We start from the raw sequence: 18,745 nt of genomic DNA on the forward strand, positions 1-18,745 counted from the left end.
TGGACACTACAGCGTATGACGGATAATTGTCTGCAGGTTCACGTCTTCGTATAGCCCCAATATAATGGTACTCCCCGATATTCGGTATTTTGATGATTTTAGCGACATTATTCACCGGAAGTGTTTCAAATTTGGCATTTGAAGTTCGAAAAAGATACTACAGCCTGTGACAGAAAATTGTCTGTGCAGGTCCACGCCTTCGTATAGCCCCATATAACCGTACCTCACTATATTCGATATTTTGATGATTTTAGCGTCATTATTCACCGGTGTAGTTTCAAATTACGTATTTAGAGTTTGTAATGGGAACTAAAATCTGTGACAGAAAATTGTGTATGCAGGTCCAGGTCTTCGTATAGGCCCCATATATCAGTACCTCCCCATACTCGGTTTTTTGACGAATTTAGATACAATACTCGCGGAAATTGTTTGAGATGTCGTATTTGAAGTTCGTTATGGATGCTACAGCTTATGACTGAAAATGGTCTATGCAGGTCCAGGTTTTCGAATAGCTCCGATATAACGGTATCTCCCTTTATACGGTATTTTGATGATTTTAGCTACATTATTCACCGTTTATTTCAAGTTTCGAATTTGAATATGGTAATGGCTTATGAAAAGCAAAGCCTATGTAGGTCCACGTCCTATAGACCCCAATCTAATCGATATTTTTTAGATTTTAACAGAAATTGTTAATGGATTTTATTTTTTGAAAATTTCCAAATTCGTTCCAAATGGTGGAGGGTATTCAAAGTTCGACCCGGCTGAACATACTCCTTTTTAACTCGTTTCTTTTATTTTATTTTATTTTATTTTATTTTATTAATCAACAGGAGTCTATGAAATTTATTCCATTTTAAATAGAAATACTTCATTGTGAAGTTTTTTTGCGGTTTATTCATTTTCGTGCCTGTTAAGGGCATTATTTGAGGCAACAATTTTCATTTCTTTACCGACGTCATCTTCCTCATCGTCGAACACTTTCAAATGTTTCACATGGTACCATACGCCACCATTGCATATTGTGCTGATAGTTATGAAGAAAATACCCACCACATTTAGACTTAGTCTGAAAATTTTTAGAAATAGATTAGAAAATACAAACCGTAGTAGTTGGTATTCTTACCTCAAATTTGCCGAATCATATAGCCAGCAATTGCCTTTATTCGTACAAGTTTTACCCCAAACTAGACAATTCTTATCGAATATCCAGCCAAAGAGAATGGGACCTGGTACAAAGCACACTAGCGATATGAACATCATGCCGAAGCCCATAAGGGCCGATTTATTCTCTGGAGCCACAGAACGCATGGTGATCAACATATTGGCAGCTCTTCCTGTGGCAGCAAAGAATTTAATGGTACACATTACCACCAGGAATGAAATGAATTGATTGGAACAATTGACGGGGCAAGCTCCAGCCATTGCTTGGCCTCCAGTGCCCAAGGATAACTAGACAAAAAAGATTTGTGATTTCAACAGAAAAAAATTAAAAAAATAAAAATATATATATTGTCGAAATGCCATATAACGAGGTTCGAGGGAAATACAAAATTCGATGATTAAAGAAGATACAAATGTGAGCGCTTTATAAAGTCAATTTTAAAATTCCGCCGTTGTAAATCATTTCGGTTTCATATAACTTACATTATTTCCATTCATTGTGGAATTGTTCAGGTCCGCCATAGTTACCAATTCAAAAAGTGGATTTGTATTTAATGTGTGATTTGACACCGTTGGAATACAGGAACAGTCATAGTAGCTCTAAATTTCAAAATTTATAAAAACGAAAATTAAAAACAAAAAAAAAAAAAAACATTTAAAAAAGCTTTAAGTTCGGCCGGGCCGATCTTTGAATATCCTCCACCATTTGGAAAAATTTTGGTAATTTCTAAAAAAAAAAATAAAATCCGTTAAAAATTCTTTTAAAATCTTAAAAATATCGAATGTAGCCATTATATAAGGGTCTATACGACGACATTGACCTGCATAGGCAACTTTTGTCATAAGCCATTACAATATTCAAATACGAAACTTGAAAAACAAAATTCGCTGAATAATGTAGCTAAAATCTTAAAAATACCGAATATAGGGAGGTACCGCCATATGGGGGAAATACGAAGACGTGGATCTACACAGACAATTTTCTGTCATAGGCTGTAATATCCATTACAAACTTCAAATACCAAATTTGAAACATTTCCGGTGAATAATGTCGCTTAAATCACCAAACTACCGAATATAGGGAGGTACCGTTATATGGGGGCTATACCAAAACGTGTACCTACATGGCCCAAAAGTCCTGCAGACATAATATACATTTGAGTTAAATTTTACTAACCTACTTCATTTCGTTCGGAAGCTAGAGTGATTTCCACAGACGGACGGACATCGCTACATCGATATAGAATTTTATGCTGATCAAGAATGTATAAAGTAGGTTCTAAAATGTATATTTCGAGGTGTTACAAACGGAATGACATACTTAAAATACCTCCGTACTATGGTGGAGGGTATAAAAACTAAATCTCGAAAAATTAATAATTATGTATTTAAAATGGAATCTTGTGACACAAATAATTACCTTAACCCCCTTGGCATCCATATACTCGCCCTTACATCCAGCATGACATGGTGATATGTACGTCCTCTGGTCTTCACCACATACCGGCATATAACGCACATAATCACAATGGCAAACACTATTGCAGCTCAATGTTGTATTCAGAACACTGTGTGGAATAAAAAATCAAAACACCTTCTTAGTTGGAAAACAAAATAATAATAATATTATGTATTTTCACTTATCAATACCTTTCGTTGGGGTTATTTATTAAGGAATTATCATTTGCAGCACAGCCGATAAAAATATAGATAATCATACCGGTCAGTGTTACAATATCGACCAAAATATTCCATGCGGCCAGATAACGTGCGGATGGCTTAAATTTTGATATGACAACGCCGGAGAGTAAAACACCAACAGCTGAGAAGACTAGCGCCACCGTACCGGTAGCCATGCTGGAAATAATATAGAAAATTTAATTAATTAACAATTGGGAAATTTGTATTTTTGAAAAAAAGAAAACAAATAAAATGGTTTTTATATTGGGTGGACATGAACTGTTCTCTTTATCCAAATTAAAACCGATACGGGGTCGTTTATAATATATTGACCCGTAGGGAAAGATAAAGGTCGGACATGACCAAAAATATATTACTCTATACCACTATGCATATTTCGCAGTTTTACCATTGAAAATATAAGTTTTTATTGGAAATTTGTATAAAATCATATCGTAATTCAGTAACTAAATAGAATTCGAAATCTGATAGAACAGATGTATTTTAATATGAATCGATTTTCACTAAATTTGAGGGCGGTATTATTTTTTGCTGTATCTAACCTCGGTAGAAATATGGGGGATTGGAGCTGTAGATATATCTAAATCACTTTGGTCCAAATTTGGCAGAATAATATATTATATATTATTTTATAAAAATTATATAGGGGTATATTTTGTATAAAATATTTATGAAAAATACATTTATATATTTATTATTTAATTATTTTAGGGGTATAATTATTTATTTTATTTTTTATTTATTTCGGAGACCAATATTTCGAGGTTTACATAATTTTGACCCATTCAACTTATAATAACCACCAACGCATAGTGTTATAGGGTATAACAAGCCACCAACAGGGACCCATATACCAACATTTCAAATTACCGGCTTCTAATTACTCCAAACATTTCCAAATCCACCAGCTTTATCAACCCCATTTCAAAGAATCGATTCTTATACCAAATTTCAAGATTTTACCACACTTTCCAAATTTAGTGCATTTTAAGAATTTTGATACAAGTTTTGTTAGAATTTCGAAAACCCCCATAGTTTGTCCATCTACCAAAACATCAAAGACTCTCACTGCAAATTTAAGATTTCCGGCTCTATTTCTTCCCCAAACACCAAAGTTAATACTATTTATTACTTTTCGTAATTTTTAATTCGTATTTTCAAATTCACCGCCATGTCTCCTCCTAACCGAACAAAAAGTGATACCAATGTTAAATTTTTGACTTCCAATTAAATTCCCTAAATAAACACGAAATTAGTACTTTTAAGTATATACTTTTAATCTATACTTTTAAGTATAGATTTTCAAAACAACCTCCAAATCTTAATCCTGCACACTAACAGTGATCCTAATGCAAATTTTCAGATTTCAAGCAGTATATGTTCACGCAATACAAAATTTAGTACCTTTCGTACGCTTGCTGAATGCACTTCTAAGCCGAACTCTAGTTTTGGAATGCATACAGGGTTACCCATATTCGACGGACCTTTGGGCACATTATATATGTTCACGCAATACAAAATTTAGTACCTTTCGTACGCTTGCTGAATGCACTTCTAAGCCGAACTCTAGTTTTGGAAATGCATACAGGGTTGCCCATATTCGACGGACCTTTGGGCCCATTCCAATCGACGAGGCTTGTCCGCAGGCAACATTCTTGGCGTCAATTGAATTTTGTACGGGAACAAATGCAAATCAATGCGAATAATTCGTTGTAAAGTGGACCGAGCCATGCCCAACTGCTGAGAACGGCGATGTTCTTGGGGACCTCTCAACACTGGCTCGTACGGCAGCGATATTCTTAGCCGATCGCCTTGGTCGACTTTTATATGGCCTCTTCAGATTAGAAAGAGCATTACCAGTCGAAAATTTTTCGTATAAACGCTTAATGGTGTTCTTAGAAGGCGCACATCTCACATTTTTTAATGTTTTAAAAGCACGTAGAGTTTTCACAATTGACTTGAATGTAAATTTCAACTATTTCAGAGCGCTCGCGTGACGTGTATTGGTTCATGGTAAAAACCTGCTTGGGCTGACGCTTCAAACGCGGTATGTCATTAAGCGATGTGACATCTCTGTCAAAAGTTATGGCGTTGCCAGATGGGTCCGTCGAATATGGGCAACCCTGTACTTATATATACTATTGGTACTATTTAGTACCTTTTAATACTTATCGTACAATTCTAGTACGAATCTTCAAAAACCCAGTCTTATCTGATCCCTTCAAGATTCAGGATGATTTTAAGATTCTAGCTTCAGCCGTTTCGTCTGGGCATTGATGAATTGTCAAGTCGGTCAGTCAGTCAGTCAATTACTTTACTCTTTTACTATAAGAGACCGACTTTCGCCAATATTCATAAACTAAATTCTTGGAATAATTTGGTCGAATGTGTCAAAATCTATTCTATATTCTTCAGAGCTTTCGAACGGAAGTATACCTGATAGTGTAACCTATAAATCAGATGTACTCTATTTTTCTATGTCACTAAAATAAGAGCGAGTATGCTTTGCTAGTTTGTGAGTGTACCAATTAGGCCTCCGAGCATGACTCACTTTTTGCTCTATCTCTCCTGGGAGTGGAAAGAAGAATTGGGCATATTGTATTCTTCGATGTCGCTGTAATAAGATTCTACTCTTGCAGAGCACTTTTCAACAATGACAAAAACTAAGAGTGCTTTGCAAGAGTAGAATCACTGGTGTAAAGAGTATCTCCAGTTTGCTCTAATTACGAAAATAAATAAAATATGAGTAATTATTAATTTTTAAAAATTCAAGAGAATATCGGATCTATCAAAGAGTAAATAAATTCGAAGGGAGTCTCCGGGTTGACCATTCTTTGAACATCACAGTATTTTTATAAAAAGGTCGAATTTTTAAAATCTGGAGAACTGGTCCATTTTTTTGAGGATCTCATGACATTCGACAGGCCCAAAATACTGGCTTTTTTTAAATAAAATTAGTTAAGAATTTCATAACGAAAAATCTTGTCTTTTTAAGGACTTCCTCTTAAAATGGTCGTTTTTTAAACGAATTCATGTCTATTAAGTGGATTTCATAAAAAATATTTCTAAGGATATAATCCCATACAATAACATATATTGTATATTTAAAATACAATATTTAATCCTCAAATCCATATTCGAATCATTAGATTAATTAGGCCACAAGCACCTCAATTCACCAAAGACGTCTGTCTGCCATAATTAATAGCCATCAATTAATTAATTTCCCTATGGATTATTTTATCTACAAGTGGCACTCTCATGTATGCTATTAAATAATAATGTTGTTGTTGCTTCACTTATCGCTCTCTCGCTTTTCACAGTCATTAACGCAAAATCAATAATCACCCAGAAACATAATAACAATTGTCATCGCACTTACCTTGACGTAGAAGCCGATTGCCGATACTGAATTTCTATATACTTGGCAGTGAATATCCAATATGGGGTATAGCCAAAGAAATAGAAGGTGTTCGATAAAATATTGCAGCGAATAATTTTACTCTTATAGAAGAGCTTGAATGTTTTCAACATATCCATGAAGGAGGTCTTTCGTTGTATCTGTTCCACAGATACACCCATATTTTCTTCTTTTGCTCGAAGATTTTGAGCCTTTCGACGGGCAGCTGTCATGGGCAGTTCTTTGGGAAACATAAACATGAAGAGGCCAAAAAAGAAAAGGAGACCGGCTGTTATTAGCCAACCCATCCACCAGGCACCCAACCAACGGGAGTCACGCATATTAATGATGGGTGTTAAGTTCGGTGCTATATACACCCGTAGGCATAAGGAGGCCAAAGTATAGCCCAGTGAGGGTCCCAACAGACCAAAGAAATAGGATATACCTAAAAAAGGAATATTTGAAATATTATAAACACATAATTGTAAAGTTATCGGATTCACTTACTCAACATAGCTGGCGCCTTGGCCTTTTCGGTATTATCATCCATATACGACACACCCAGGGAATAGTACAATGACCCACCCACGCCAGCAACAAATTGGGCAATAAATAGTAAAATTTGTGGTAACAAACTACCCTCTCGTACTTCACACTCAACACCGGTGCCATCATTGCGACAGAGAATTTTTTTCCTTTGCTCTTCCAAATCTTGCATTGATATATTTATATCGCTCACACCTCCATATTCCTTGGTCAGACTCAGGGCATCCTCACCGGGACCATAAATGAAGTGTGGCGTTACGGTGAGCATACAAAAAGCAATCAATGTTAGGAGTCCTGCAAGTAATATGGGAGTTATAAAGTTTATAAAAAATGAATCAATGGCCATACTGTCATGATTACAACAGACTGACACACAGACAGACAGGCATCGCAAATTGACATTAAATTTTAAGTTAATATATACAGTGTAGGGTCTAATGTCTGATGGAAGATTTTCATACCGTACACCACGGCATCGAAATATACATTTTAAATCCCATAAAGTATTATATTCTCTTTTTCAGCAAAAAATTCTATGTCGACTTAGCCATGTCCTTCCGTCTGTGGAAATCTCTCTAGCTTCAGGACGAAGTGAAATAGTTTGATATCAGATATATTTTAGGTTCATAGACCTTTTGGTAATAAAAATGGATAATATATGTCCACGTTTTGGTATTTAAGGTGTTGCGATTGCTTTGGTCATAATTTTAACCCGAATCTGGTGTAAATCGAAGTACGTAAGGCCCAAGTATTTGTATAGTCCTCATATAACTATACCTCCATATGTTCGGTATTTTTATTGTTTGTGTCTTCCATAGTCAGACATATTCGGTTCTTCCATAGTCGATATTTTGATGATTTTAGCTACAGAATTATCAAAAACTTGGTATTTGGATTTTGTAACAGACGCAATAGACTTTATCCGCCAGATAATTGTCAATAGGCGGCCAAGTTTTCGTATGGCCCCATATAACTGCAACACCTCAAATTTGAAATTTAAAATTTTTTAGCGGCATTTTCAATGAAAGTTTTTCCATTCAAGTTTTTTTTTTTCAAATGGTGGAGGATATTAAAAGTTGGGTCCGATCGAAATTATTTGCTTTTTGAGTTGTTCAGTTATTCAGCCATATGGCTACAGAGGATACGGCCAAATAGTGTCTAATCGAAATAACGGCTTTAGACCCTAGGTCTCATTGGACCAAATTCCTTTCGGGACATTTGGAGTCGATCTTGTGATGTATGTCTGTCCGTCTGTCTGGCTGGCTGGAGTGCACGATAACTCTCGAAGGGAGTATTTGATTTGGTGCATCGCAATATTATTATCAAACTTAGATCGAGTTCGGATTTTCTTAAAATCGGTCCACTCCTTCTGGTAAATTCCCGACAATTTAAAAAAAAAAATATTTTAATGCACAGAAAGAGAAAGGATGGACAGATTTTGCTCCAACTTTGAATATCTTAATATGTGCATCTGTGCGGGGTCAGGTGCGAAAATGAACAATTTCGGTCCACCCTATGAAGTACCTCCCCACCAAAGGGTCAACATTTTTAATAGTTATAACTCTTATAAAATCTGATGTAAGAAAAAAAATACATACATCACAATATTTTTATTAATCCAAGATCTGTTTTGAAGATGGAACATATCGGTCCACTCTTTTTGGTACCTCCCCCACAAAACGTAAAGATTTTTAATATCCATGATACTTATAAAACGTGAAATAACATCCAGTTCCATTTAAACTTGATACATCCCAATATATCCATCAACACCAGTCCTTTTGGTTACCTCCTCCAAAAAGGGTTAAAGTTTTGAATAACCTAAATAATTATAAAATCCGAAATAAGCATCCGGTTCTCTTCATAAAGTGTCAATATTTTGAATATCCTAGCTTCATGGAAAATGCAAATGCAAAATTAACATGCGATTGCATTCAAACTTGGTACATCTCAATATTTCCATTAACTCAAGATCTGTTATAAAGATGGGATGATTCGGACTATTTCTTCTGGTACCTCTCCCACATAAGGTTCAAGATTTTGAAAAACAAAACGATCAAAGATAGCGGAATAAGCATTCAACTCCACCATAAAACATTTTTGTTAACCCAAAATATGTTGTGTAGATGATATATATCTGGGAACCCCTTCTGGAACCTCACTCACAAAGGCTGATAATTTTCAATACTTTTATCTGTCATAACTTGCGAAACATATCAGCTATTCTTATTTCCTGGAGGGTCAATTTGAATAATCATAACAGAAGTCAAAATACATTTAAATAATCGAGCATTGGCTGAGGGTATAGACCTGTCGGCAAAATCGACTGATACTTTTTAACTCGTTAACTTGTTTTTTGGTATTTTAGTCACAAATTTTACCAGAGTTTTCTTTAAATTGGCAACTTGTCTTATAGTCCTCATATAAATGTACTTCAAAATATTGGATATTTTTATGATTTTTGTCACGCATTTCATCGGAAATGTTTTTTAAATGGGAAATTTTAAGATCCCAATGGGTACTACATTCTATGACAGAAAATGGCTTATAAAGGTCCACGTATGCGTATAGCCCCCCGGATATTAAAAATTTGGGTCCGATCAAACATATTTGCTTTTTCACTTATTTTTTTTTTAAATATTTTTCATACTTTGATTTTGAAGTGTTAAGTGTTATGTAGTAACAACTTACCGAAACCCATCCAACGTGGACGATGTTTTTTACCAGCATAGTAGCCCAAAACTGCCGAACACAACACCTGGCTCAAATCATTGCCAATCATAATCATGCCCGTGTTACGAGAGGGAATTTTGAAACGTTTTTCCAATGTGGAAATTGTGCCATGAAAATATGAATTTGTCATGGAGAAAACACAGCCGACAAGACCATAAATAATTACATACGATGTTTGGTTTGCAAATCTGAAAAAAACCGAAATAAGTAAAAATAAAAATTCAAGGGAAAACAGGTTAACGCTGGCATGGTCACAAATTTATAAATTTCGACAACATTTCGGGGACAATAGACAAATTGAATACTTTACTTTTTTATGATGTCCCTGACTACTCCAGTTAATTTAAAATACTTACCTTTGTAGAAAAGATCCTTTCACACATCCAAATCCACAGGTTGTATCTTCCGTTAAAGGCATTTCCTTTAAAATACGCTTCACTTCCTGTGGATCAACGGATTTTTGTTTATCCAAAAGTGTTTTCTTCGATTCGGGATCATTTTGCTCATTATCGTCGATTTGAGCCATTTTGGGTTGTTAATTTTTGAGTTAATTTATTTTATTTATACCGGCAGTGCATTGACGACAGTTAAACGCGCGTGTGTTTTAATCTTAAAGTCCACCAGGCAAATGGTCCGAGAGATATTAGTTTACGTTTTTCAATTGTTTATTTGGTTACTTAAACGGGAGATAGAAAGAGAGAAGCGGCAATAATCTTATCGGATTTTTAAATTCTCTTTTTAAAAGAAAACCACAAAAGTTTTGGATTTCGACAATGTGATATCCTACGCTGCACTATGGGGCCGATGGCATGTTTTTCAAGCAAAAATAAAAAATTAAAAGTTTGTCGTTCAAATAAAAAATTAATTGAATTATGTTCATAACACTTTCAAAACCTCGAAAACAAAAAAAAAAAAAAAAATACAGTTTGGCAACAACTTAGGGTCTTATAACGTGTTGTCAAAGATATTTTCTTTTCACAATTTCCTGACAATTTTCCTTAATCGAACCTTACATCATATTGGCGCCTTTTTGCAATATATTAACAACAATGAGTGGAACACATGGAAAAAAATGTAATTTAAGATTATCATTAAAAATAACAATTATTGTTAAACGTTGTAAATTTTCTATTGGGTGCATACACTACAAATTTTAAGCTAGTTTTCGTTTCCGTCCGTCTCTCATTTGGAGTAGAACTTTCGGTATTGACTCGTATTTTGGAAACAATATACATGTGGTGAAAGGTAATAAAACGTTCTATCATATTTTTAAAAAATAGTTTGCAACAATTTTCAAAACAAACCATTAAAAATTCATATATTTTTATACCCTCCACCATTCTAACAATGTCCCTCTGTGTGTCTGTTGTAACCACGCTGTCTTTCGAACGAATTGAGATAAAAAGGCTAAAATTTTGAATACATGCATAAAAATTTCATATGCAGGTCCACGTCTTCCTATAGCCCCCATATAACGGTACCTCCCAATATTCGGTATTTTGATGATTTCAGCAACATTATTCACCGGAATCGTTTTAAATTTCGTATTGGAAAATCTTAATGGGTACTACAACCTATGGCAAAAAATTCAGGTCCACGTACCTCCCGATATTCGATATTTTTGAATGATTCTAGCGACATTATACACTGGAACTGTTATATGTGAGAGCTATATCTATTTTCCTGCCGATTCGAAAGAAATTTGGCAGATGTTCTTCTCATCATAACAAGCAACTAAAAACGAACTTTGGGAGTTCTACCTCGTTCCTGGGGTTTTTTTTGGCTCAAGAACATGCCGTTGGCCCTATAGTGCTGTTGGGGTCAATTGAGCACAGTGAACATTTAGTAGGTATGTGGTGACGAAAAACATCTTACTTATAATTCAGATGTTACAAAATAAAAAAAAAAAAACAACATCAAGCGAACAAACGTCAGCTTCGACTGGGCCGAACTTCCAATACCCTTGATCAATCGACTTAGAATTTATATTGATCTTGAGCGGTGTCTCCGACGAATAAAGAGGTGTTACTCACAGAATTACATTTTTACAAGGTTTCCATTGATTTTGCGCAGATACTTTAAGTGTTTCCAGATTGTGTGTAGTACATCGATCCACGCTACTTATTTATTGTAATATTTCGAAAATTCCAGCCACAATTTATCACTAAAGTTTATGTTATTCGCCATTTTGTATTCTCAGTCAACAGTAGTAGGAGAAGTCCCCGATGTATGCGAACTAAGTCAGGTATTGTGAAGTCCTTGGCTATATTTTTATGTATTAACTGGTAAATTGTATAATTTTCTTATCAATAATATATTCTCCATACTTTTGCTTATTTTGTCTTAATATTAAAATTAAAAATTTCTAAAATAGTTTTAGTGCCAGAAATTAATGCTTTTGCAGTTTACAGAATGAATTTTACTTTTTACTTAAGTAGATATTAAGAAAAAGTAAGAACTTTTTTCAGAGACGTTTTCGCCCCATATTTATGAAATCATTCAATTTTTATCATTCATTCACCAATTTCTAAAAAAAAATGGTATAACATTTATTATATAATAATACACTATACAGCTATGTTGTTTGATACTAGAGGTACATAAGCCTCAGTCAAATTTGTTGAAAATCGAATGGTGACTACTTTTAAACCATGATACAAATTTAAATAGGGTTCATAGTTGATATGATCTATTTCACATAAAATTCCAATACCAAATACGCATAATGGTTTAGGATATCAAATAGTCGCCAGCCCGAATTTTGACCCTTCCTTACTGGTTTTTTATTTATTTTGGTTCTACTTAACACATAAATTCCTAATCTACCCTTTCACTCAAGTCTATTTTGTACATTTTTGCACTTTCGAAATCGGTAAAAAAAAATCTCAGCCGTATTTAACAGAGTAGTCAGATCCTTGATATCAGATACGAAATGGACAATATTTACCCACTCGTTCGGAACCTCTCCAACGAACGGTCAACAATTTGAATAATCATAACGGATGCCGAAATATCTTTAAATAACCGAACATTGGTTGAGGGTATGCAGCTGTCGGCAACACCGACTGATTCAATTCGACTTGTTATATCCTGCATCATAGTATGAAGGGTATATTAAGTTTGCCTTACAATTTGTAACAACTCGAAAAATAAATTTTAGACCGTACCGTAGAAAATATATATTTTTCTTGATCAGCATAAAATGTCGATTTAACGATGTCCATACGTCTGTGGAAATCACACAAACTTTTCAACAAATTGAAGTAGGAACTCAGATGTGTGTTTGGTCTGCAGGACTTTTGGCACTGAAAATTAACTATATAACTCCACGTTTTGGTATAGCCCCCATATAACGGTACCTTCCAATATTCGGTATTTTGATGATTTTTACACATTTTTCCACGGCTTTTTCTAAAAAATGCTAATTGTTGGTCAAAATGGGTTCTAGCTCCGGTGCCGAAACATTGCATGTATAGGTCCACGTTTTGGTATAGCCCCCATATAACGGTACCTGCCGATATTCGATATTTCGATAAAAATTGGTATAACATTACATAACATTGAATATTTAGATCCACGTTTTCCTATAGCGTACATATAACGATACCCACCCATATTCGGTATTTTGATAATCCTAGTGCTATTTACCCACGAAATTGTTTCATATTTGCTATTTTAGAATATTTGATAGATGACAATCCTTGGAGGGTACTAAAAGTTCGGCCGGGCCTTGTTATGATTTTTTAGCATTTTTCAACATGTTTTTTTTATTATTTCAAAATTATCTCCAAATGGTGGAGGGTTTTCCAAGATCGACTCGGTCAAACGTACTGCTTTTTTACTTGTTTTTCGTTTGACTCAATATCCATGGTTGGAAATATTTAATAAAACAAAGTATGTGAAAGCTGAATTCTAAGAATTATACCAGATGAATGACAAAGTTTTATGAACTCAAGGCAGATTGTCTTAATGTCATGATATTGTTGTGTTGTTTTAAAAAGAAAATTCTACGTTTCTCCTTTCTACAATAGCGATTTATAAATTTATTATCTAACAATGTCAGCTCTATGTAGAATAAAGTGTATGAACTCAAACTCAACTAATGGATCAGATCGGATTGGAAATACAAAATTATAACAAAAGAACGTGTCATCATCACTGTCAGCATAGTAAGTAGGTAAGTCCAATATATTGCCACTTGCTGCTGAATTATTTGCGAAGTTACAAATGGTTCGAAGAACCAAATATGCCTACACAAATGATATTGACAACATTGATTATCGCCTAACATTTCGTTATATAGCTATAGCTACTTAATATTGAAAACAAGTTCTCTGTAAGGTTCTCACTATAAATTGTTTAGAGAGATATATCAAAATTTATTTGAGAGTTAATGAGAAATTTTTAAAAATGTGCGATTTCGTTGATACCATTTGCATTAAAGCTTAGCAGGAATATGATAACACATTAGTTTTTTTTAAGAACAATATTATTGTATAGATAAAGGAATAGTGGTCGAGTTTGAGGTTGATATTAGTAACACGGGCCATAAGAAAATTATTCGTACGACATAGTTTGAAACAAATTAGTTGAAAATAATACCAATTGGCCTAACATATTGTATAGGTCGTTAACCCAATTAAAGTTACTTACTATAAACTGATCACAGATATTTTAAATTTATTTGAGAGTTTCAAAAACCATATTATTTAAACAATAAACTTTTAATCAGATGAAGATATACAGGGAGAGATGAGGAAAACTGCAATAAAGTCTAACGCCATAATTTTTATATATTTTTATATTTTATTGAATGAAAACAAAAAATGTCGGAAAGAGCATCAAATTTTAGAATAAGTTTAGATTTGTTCGAATTGGTCACCTTTGGCACGAATTATTTCCATTATTCAAACGGCCACGAATTATTCAAACGGCCAATGCCAACCTTGCTTTCCAAAATACTCAAAACACAATAGTCCAACGGATTGGTATCCTGATTGGTCCAAGACCTGAGGACAAAATGTTGGCGTGCCCAAGGCTTTAACACACCCTCCAGAATATTTTCGCGATAATATTCGGCATTTATTCTAATGCCATGGTTGATTAATACGAGCGGAGTGCGACCATCGGCTGTCACCATGGCCAGCGCTTGAGTTCTGGTGGCCAACCGAAGGTGCACATTTACAGCTGACCTCTTTGGCAAGTAAACACGAACATTCTGTTTGTTTACAAACTGCTGGACAACGAATGTTTTCTCATCGGAGAAACCCAAATTCGGCAGTTCACCACTTTCGGCCAAGCGAAGCTAGTCTTTAGCTCTTTTGAGCCTATTTTCTGGTACTTTTTGGAATTTCAATGACTTTACCCCGAGCTCATTTTTCAATAGATTTATTCAAATTTAAATGCCGGAGTGCTCTAACGATAGTCGCTTGTGTTTTTCCAGCCAAATATAAAGAAATCACAATATCACGCTTGAATTCCAACACGAATAACTTTTTTCTGGAAAATTCTCACCAAAATGAGCTGTCACTAAAATAATTTTAACAGCTGTCGGACGAGTGGCCTAGAAATGACAGCAGTCTGAAGTTGGTTGCAGTTTTTTCAGCTCACCCTCTATATAGGAGCTATATCCAAATTTGAACCGTCCTAAAAAAAAGTAGGGAAGGTATTGCTGTGATCGATATTTCTGTGATCGATAGTTGGGTTCAAATATCGTTGTATTCAACATAAATTCAGATGGAACATAATCGTGACATATATTTAAACAGATTTTCACCACATTTGATACACTTTCTTCCAAGATGAATGTGCCAAAACCCCCTCAGTTCGGGATTATATTAGCTATATCCAAATCTGAACCGATATTGATAAAATGTGGCAAAGGAATTTCTGAGCTGTATTTGATATATTTTTTTTCGAATATCGTTGCTTCGGAGAGCATATTACACCTGTGAAGGGCAGAAATAACAAATCGGATGAAAAATATATATCTATCTATATATACTTTGTCTACAAAAGTACATGAACAAACGGACAGACATACATAAATCGACTATGAATGTGATTCGGTGCTGGTCATCAAAAGGAACTATAGTCTAACTCGCTTCCTTCTATATGTTACAAACAAATGTACGAAACTATTTTTTTTAATTGAGTAGTTTTTGGATTACTTTTTATACTTTTCTCAAGTTTTGGTGAAAATGGTCAAAAATGATATTTTTCTAGTAATCGGCATCCCCTGCCGACTACTGGCAAATCGCTTCTTTCTGTTCCTAATGTCGGCATTAAATAATATAACAGAAAAATCCTTGATTTGTATATTTTTGAGTTATAAAATGATATTTAGACTGTTGGTCACCAATATAAAATATTTCTGATTCCAAAGGTATTAAATATAATTTACTTAAATCGATTATTAAGTTGACGCCACCACTAATTTTTTCTTTAAAAATATGAACTATCGCACGCATTGGAAGACGCTCACTGACGAAAACCGTTTTTTAGGGGCGTTTTTGCAAGGTTAAAAAAACTTCTGGTTAAAACGGCTAAAATAATCCATATAAAAAGTAAAATGTGTATGGCCCAATATCAACATGTACATATACACGGTGAGATGAAAAAACTGCAACAAACTTCAGACTGCTATCATTTCTAAGCCACTCGTCCGACAGCTGTTGAAAATATTCCAGTGAAAGCTCATTATTGTTTACAAGCCTACAAAAACATTTTGCTGGGAACTTTCTAGATATAATACCCTGACCGCAATGTGTCTCTACTTCTATAGGGTTGCCAATATTCGACGGACCTTTGGGCCCATTCCAATCGACGAGGCTTGTCCGCAGGCAACATTCTTTGCGTCAATTGAATTTTGTACGGGAACAAATGCAAATCAATGCGAATAATCCGTTGTAAAGTGGACTGAGCCATGCCCAACAGCTGAGAACGGCGTTTTTGGGATGTTCTTGGGACCTCTCAACACTGGCTCGTACGGCAGCGATATTCTCGGCCGATCGCCTTAGTCGATTTTTATATGGCCTCTTCGGATTAGAAAGAGCCTTACCAGTCGAAAATTTTTCGTATAAACGCTTAATGGTGTTCTTAGAAGGCACACTTCTCACATTTTTTAATGTTTTAAAAGCACGTTGAGTTTTCACAATTGACTTGAATGTAAATTTCAACTATTTCAAAGCGCTCGCGTGGCGTGTATTGGTTCATGGTAAAAATCTGCTTGGACTGACGCTTCAAACGCGGTATGTCATTAAGCGATGTGACATTTCTGTCAAAAGTTATGGCTTTGCCAGATGGGTCCGTCGAATATGGGCAACCCTGTATATAGGTTTTATGCCCACTTTTACAATTAAATATCGATCCAAAATTATTATATCCCTATTTATAGAGAAACACCACTATGTAATGAAGCAATTTATTCACTTTTTCGATATATGTATTATATATTTTCGTTACAATCAAGTCAAAAAATCACAATCGCTATGTTATAATCAAGGGTTGCTATCGCTGATATTGCTATGACGGTACGGCTGAAACGTCACAAACTCGAATACAACATCACCATCATAATGACGTCAAATAAGACGATGACATTCAGCGATTAACAATCACTTCGTTGAGAAAGGCTGATATTAATTTCTGCTATTATCAGCAGGCAAACACAACGGTTTGTGAATATGTCTTACTAAGAAAAAACTTTTAATACCCTCCACCATTTGAAGCGAATTTGGAAATTTCCAAAAAAAAAAAAAAAAATCCGTTGAAAATTCTGTTAAAATCTTAAAAATACCAATTATATGAAGTCGCCATTACATTGGGGTCTATACGATGAAGTGTACCTGCCTAGACAATTTAATTTTCTGTCACAGGCTGTAGTACCCATTGGGAACAAAATTTGAAACAATTCAGCAGACTATTGTACCTAAAATCGTCAAAATACCGAATATAGGGAATATAATACCCATAACCAACTTCAAATACGGAATTTGAAACCATTCCGGTGAATACCATTAGGAACTTAATATACGGAATTTGAAACTATTACGGTGAATAATGTCCCTAAATCATCAAAATACCGAATATCGGGTATACCTCTATATGGGGGCTATACGATATCGTACTTGTGTCTATTTTCAGAAAATTTCATTAAAAAGGAAGCTAAAATCATCAAATTACCGAATATAGGAAGGTACCGTCATATAGGGGGATAAGCGATATCGTGGACTTATATATATTTTTAGGGGATGAAATACTCAGAAGAAATATTTTGTGTGAATTTTCAAACAATTCCATTGCAAAATTTGGCTACAATAATCAAAATACCGAAGATCGGGTGTACCGAACTTGACCTGTCTGCAGACAAAAGAATGACCGGTGCAAAATTTGGTGTTTGAAATGGACCAAAAACTGAAAAAATTCCTGATTTTGTAGTTGCTCTACTGGTCGCAATTATAGACCAAACAAAGCGGAAGTTAGCATTGGGCTAGAGCTTAGGGCTGGGCAGAAGCTTTCCAATTTTGATGGTCATCGGGTAATATATAGTGGGTTAAATAGACTATAACATTTGTGTTAAATAAAAGTCAATTTTTCCATTAAACCGCGAATATTTTTAATCCCGGCGAAATCACAAGTAGACGAACAAGTCAATTCTGACCGTTACGCAGATGCCGATAGTAAATATATCGGTTATATGTAGCGAAATATATACAATATGTATATACAAAGGAAGGGGATGTTAGTTAAAATGCTTATATCTCAAGAACGTATATTTTGTAATATTTTTTCTGCTTACAACACAGGCTGGGGTGATTGTATGCAGATTGCAATTATCTTCCGATCCTCACGAAAATTTCACAAGTTTAGGGTTATGCTCAGAAGGGCTAGACCTATTGTTTTCAAAGATGTCCGCAATATATTTAGGGGTTGAAATGGATCAACAAATAAAAATGTTCCATTGGATTATATTTAGCTGTAAAATGGACCACAACAACTAGAAGCACGACGGAGTGCGTAAATATTGGTCAAATATCGCTGGTCAAAATGCTAAGGGTAATATCTTGGCAGTGCTCCGTGACATAATTTCAAGAGAGAAATTTTTCAAGATGGATTTGGACATAATTCTAACATATTGTAGTGTTGTAGGGTATCACATGGTCCGCCTCGCACGACTATAGCCTTTGCTTACTTGTTTTT

The 18,745-nt window shown here is 34.8% G+C and overlaps 1 protein-coding gene across 1 annotated transcript; it reads right to left on the reverse strand.

Moving 5' to 3' along the window:
* Positions 1-814: 814 nt before the first annotated feature.
* LOC101898702 (solute carrier organic anion transporter family member 74D) lies at positions 815-10,164 on the reverse strand. The gene is made up of 9 exons (XM_005176622.4): positions 9,901-10,164; positions 9,503-9,732; positions 6,773-7,105; positions 6,248-6,710; positions 2,815-3,021; positions 2,585-2,732; positions 1,648-1,764; positions 1,127-1,452; positions 815-1,069 (listed from the first exon to the last, which is right to left on the reverse strand). Exons 1-9 carry the CDS (start codon positions 10,068-10,070, stop codon positions 895-897), a joined length of 2,169 nt encoding a protein of 722 aa, XP_005176679.1. The 5' UTR covers positions 10,071-10,164; the 3' UTR covers positions 815-894.
* Between the last annotated feature and the right edge of the window lie 8,581 nt (positions 10,165-18,745).

The sequence above is a fragment of the Musca domestica genome, unplaced genomic scaffold (genome assembly GCF_030504385.1).
Source record: "Musca domestica strain aabys unplaced genomic scaffold, Musca_domestica.polishedcontigs.V.1.1 16, whole genome shotgun sequence".
NCBI lineage: Eukaryota > Metazoa > Arthropoda > Insecta > Diptera > Muscidae > Musca > Musca domestica.

Bases quoted from the DNA above. Each gene is read 5' to 3' on its own strand.
- LOC101898702 (XM_005176622.4), bottom strand. From the start codon at position 10,070: ATGGCTCAAATCGACGATAATGAGCAAAATGATCCCGAATCGAAGAAA. The intron at 3,022-6,247 runs GTAAGTGCGATG...TATTATTTCCAG, and splicing joins CAATCGGCTTCTACGTCAAG to CATGGCTACCGGTACGGTGG. The intron at 1,765-2,584 runs GTAATTATTTGT...TTTGAAATTTAG, and splicing joins TGGATGCCAAGGGGGTTAAG to AGCTACTATGACTGTTCCTG.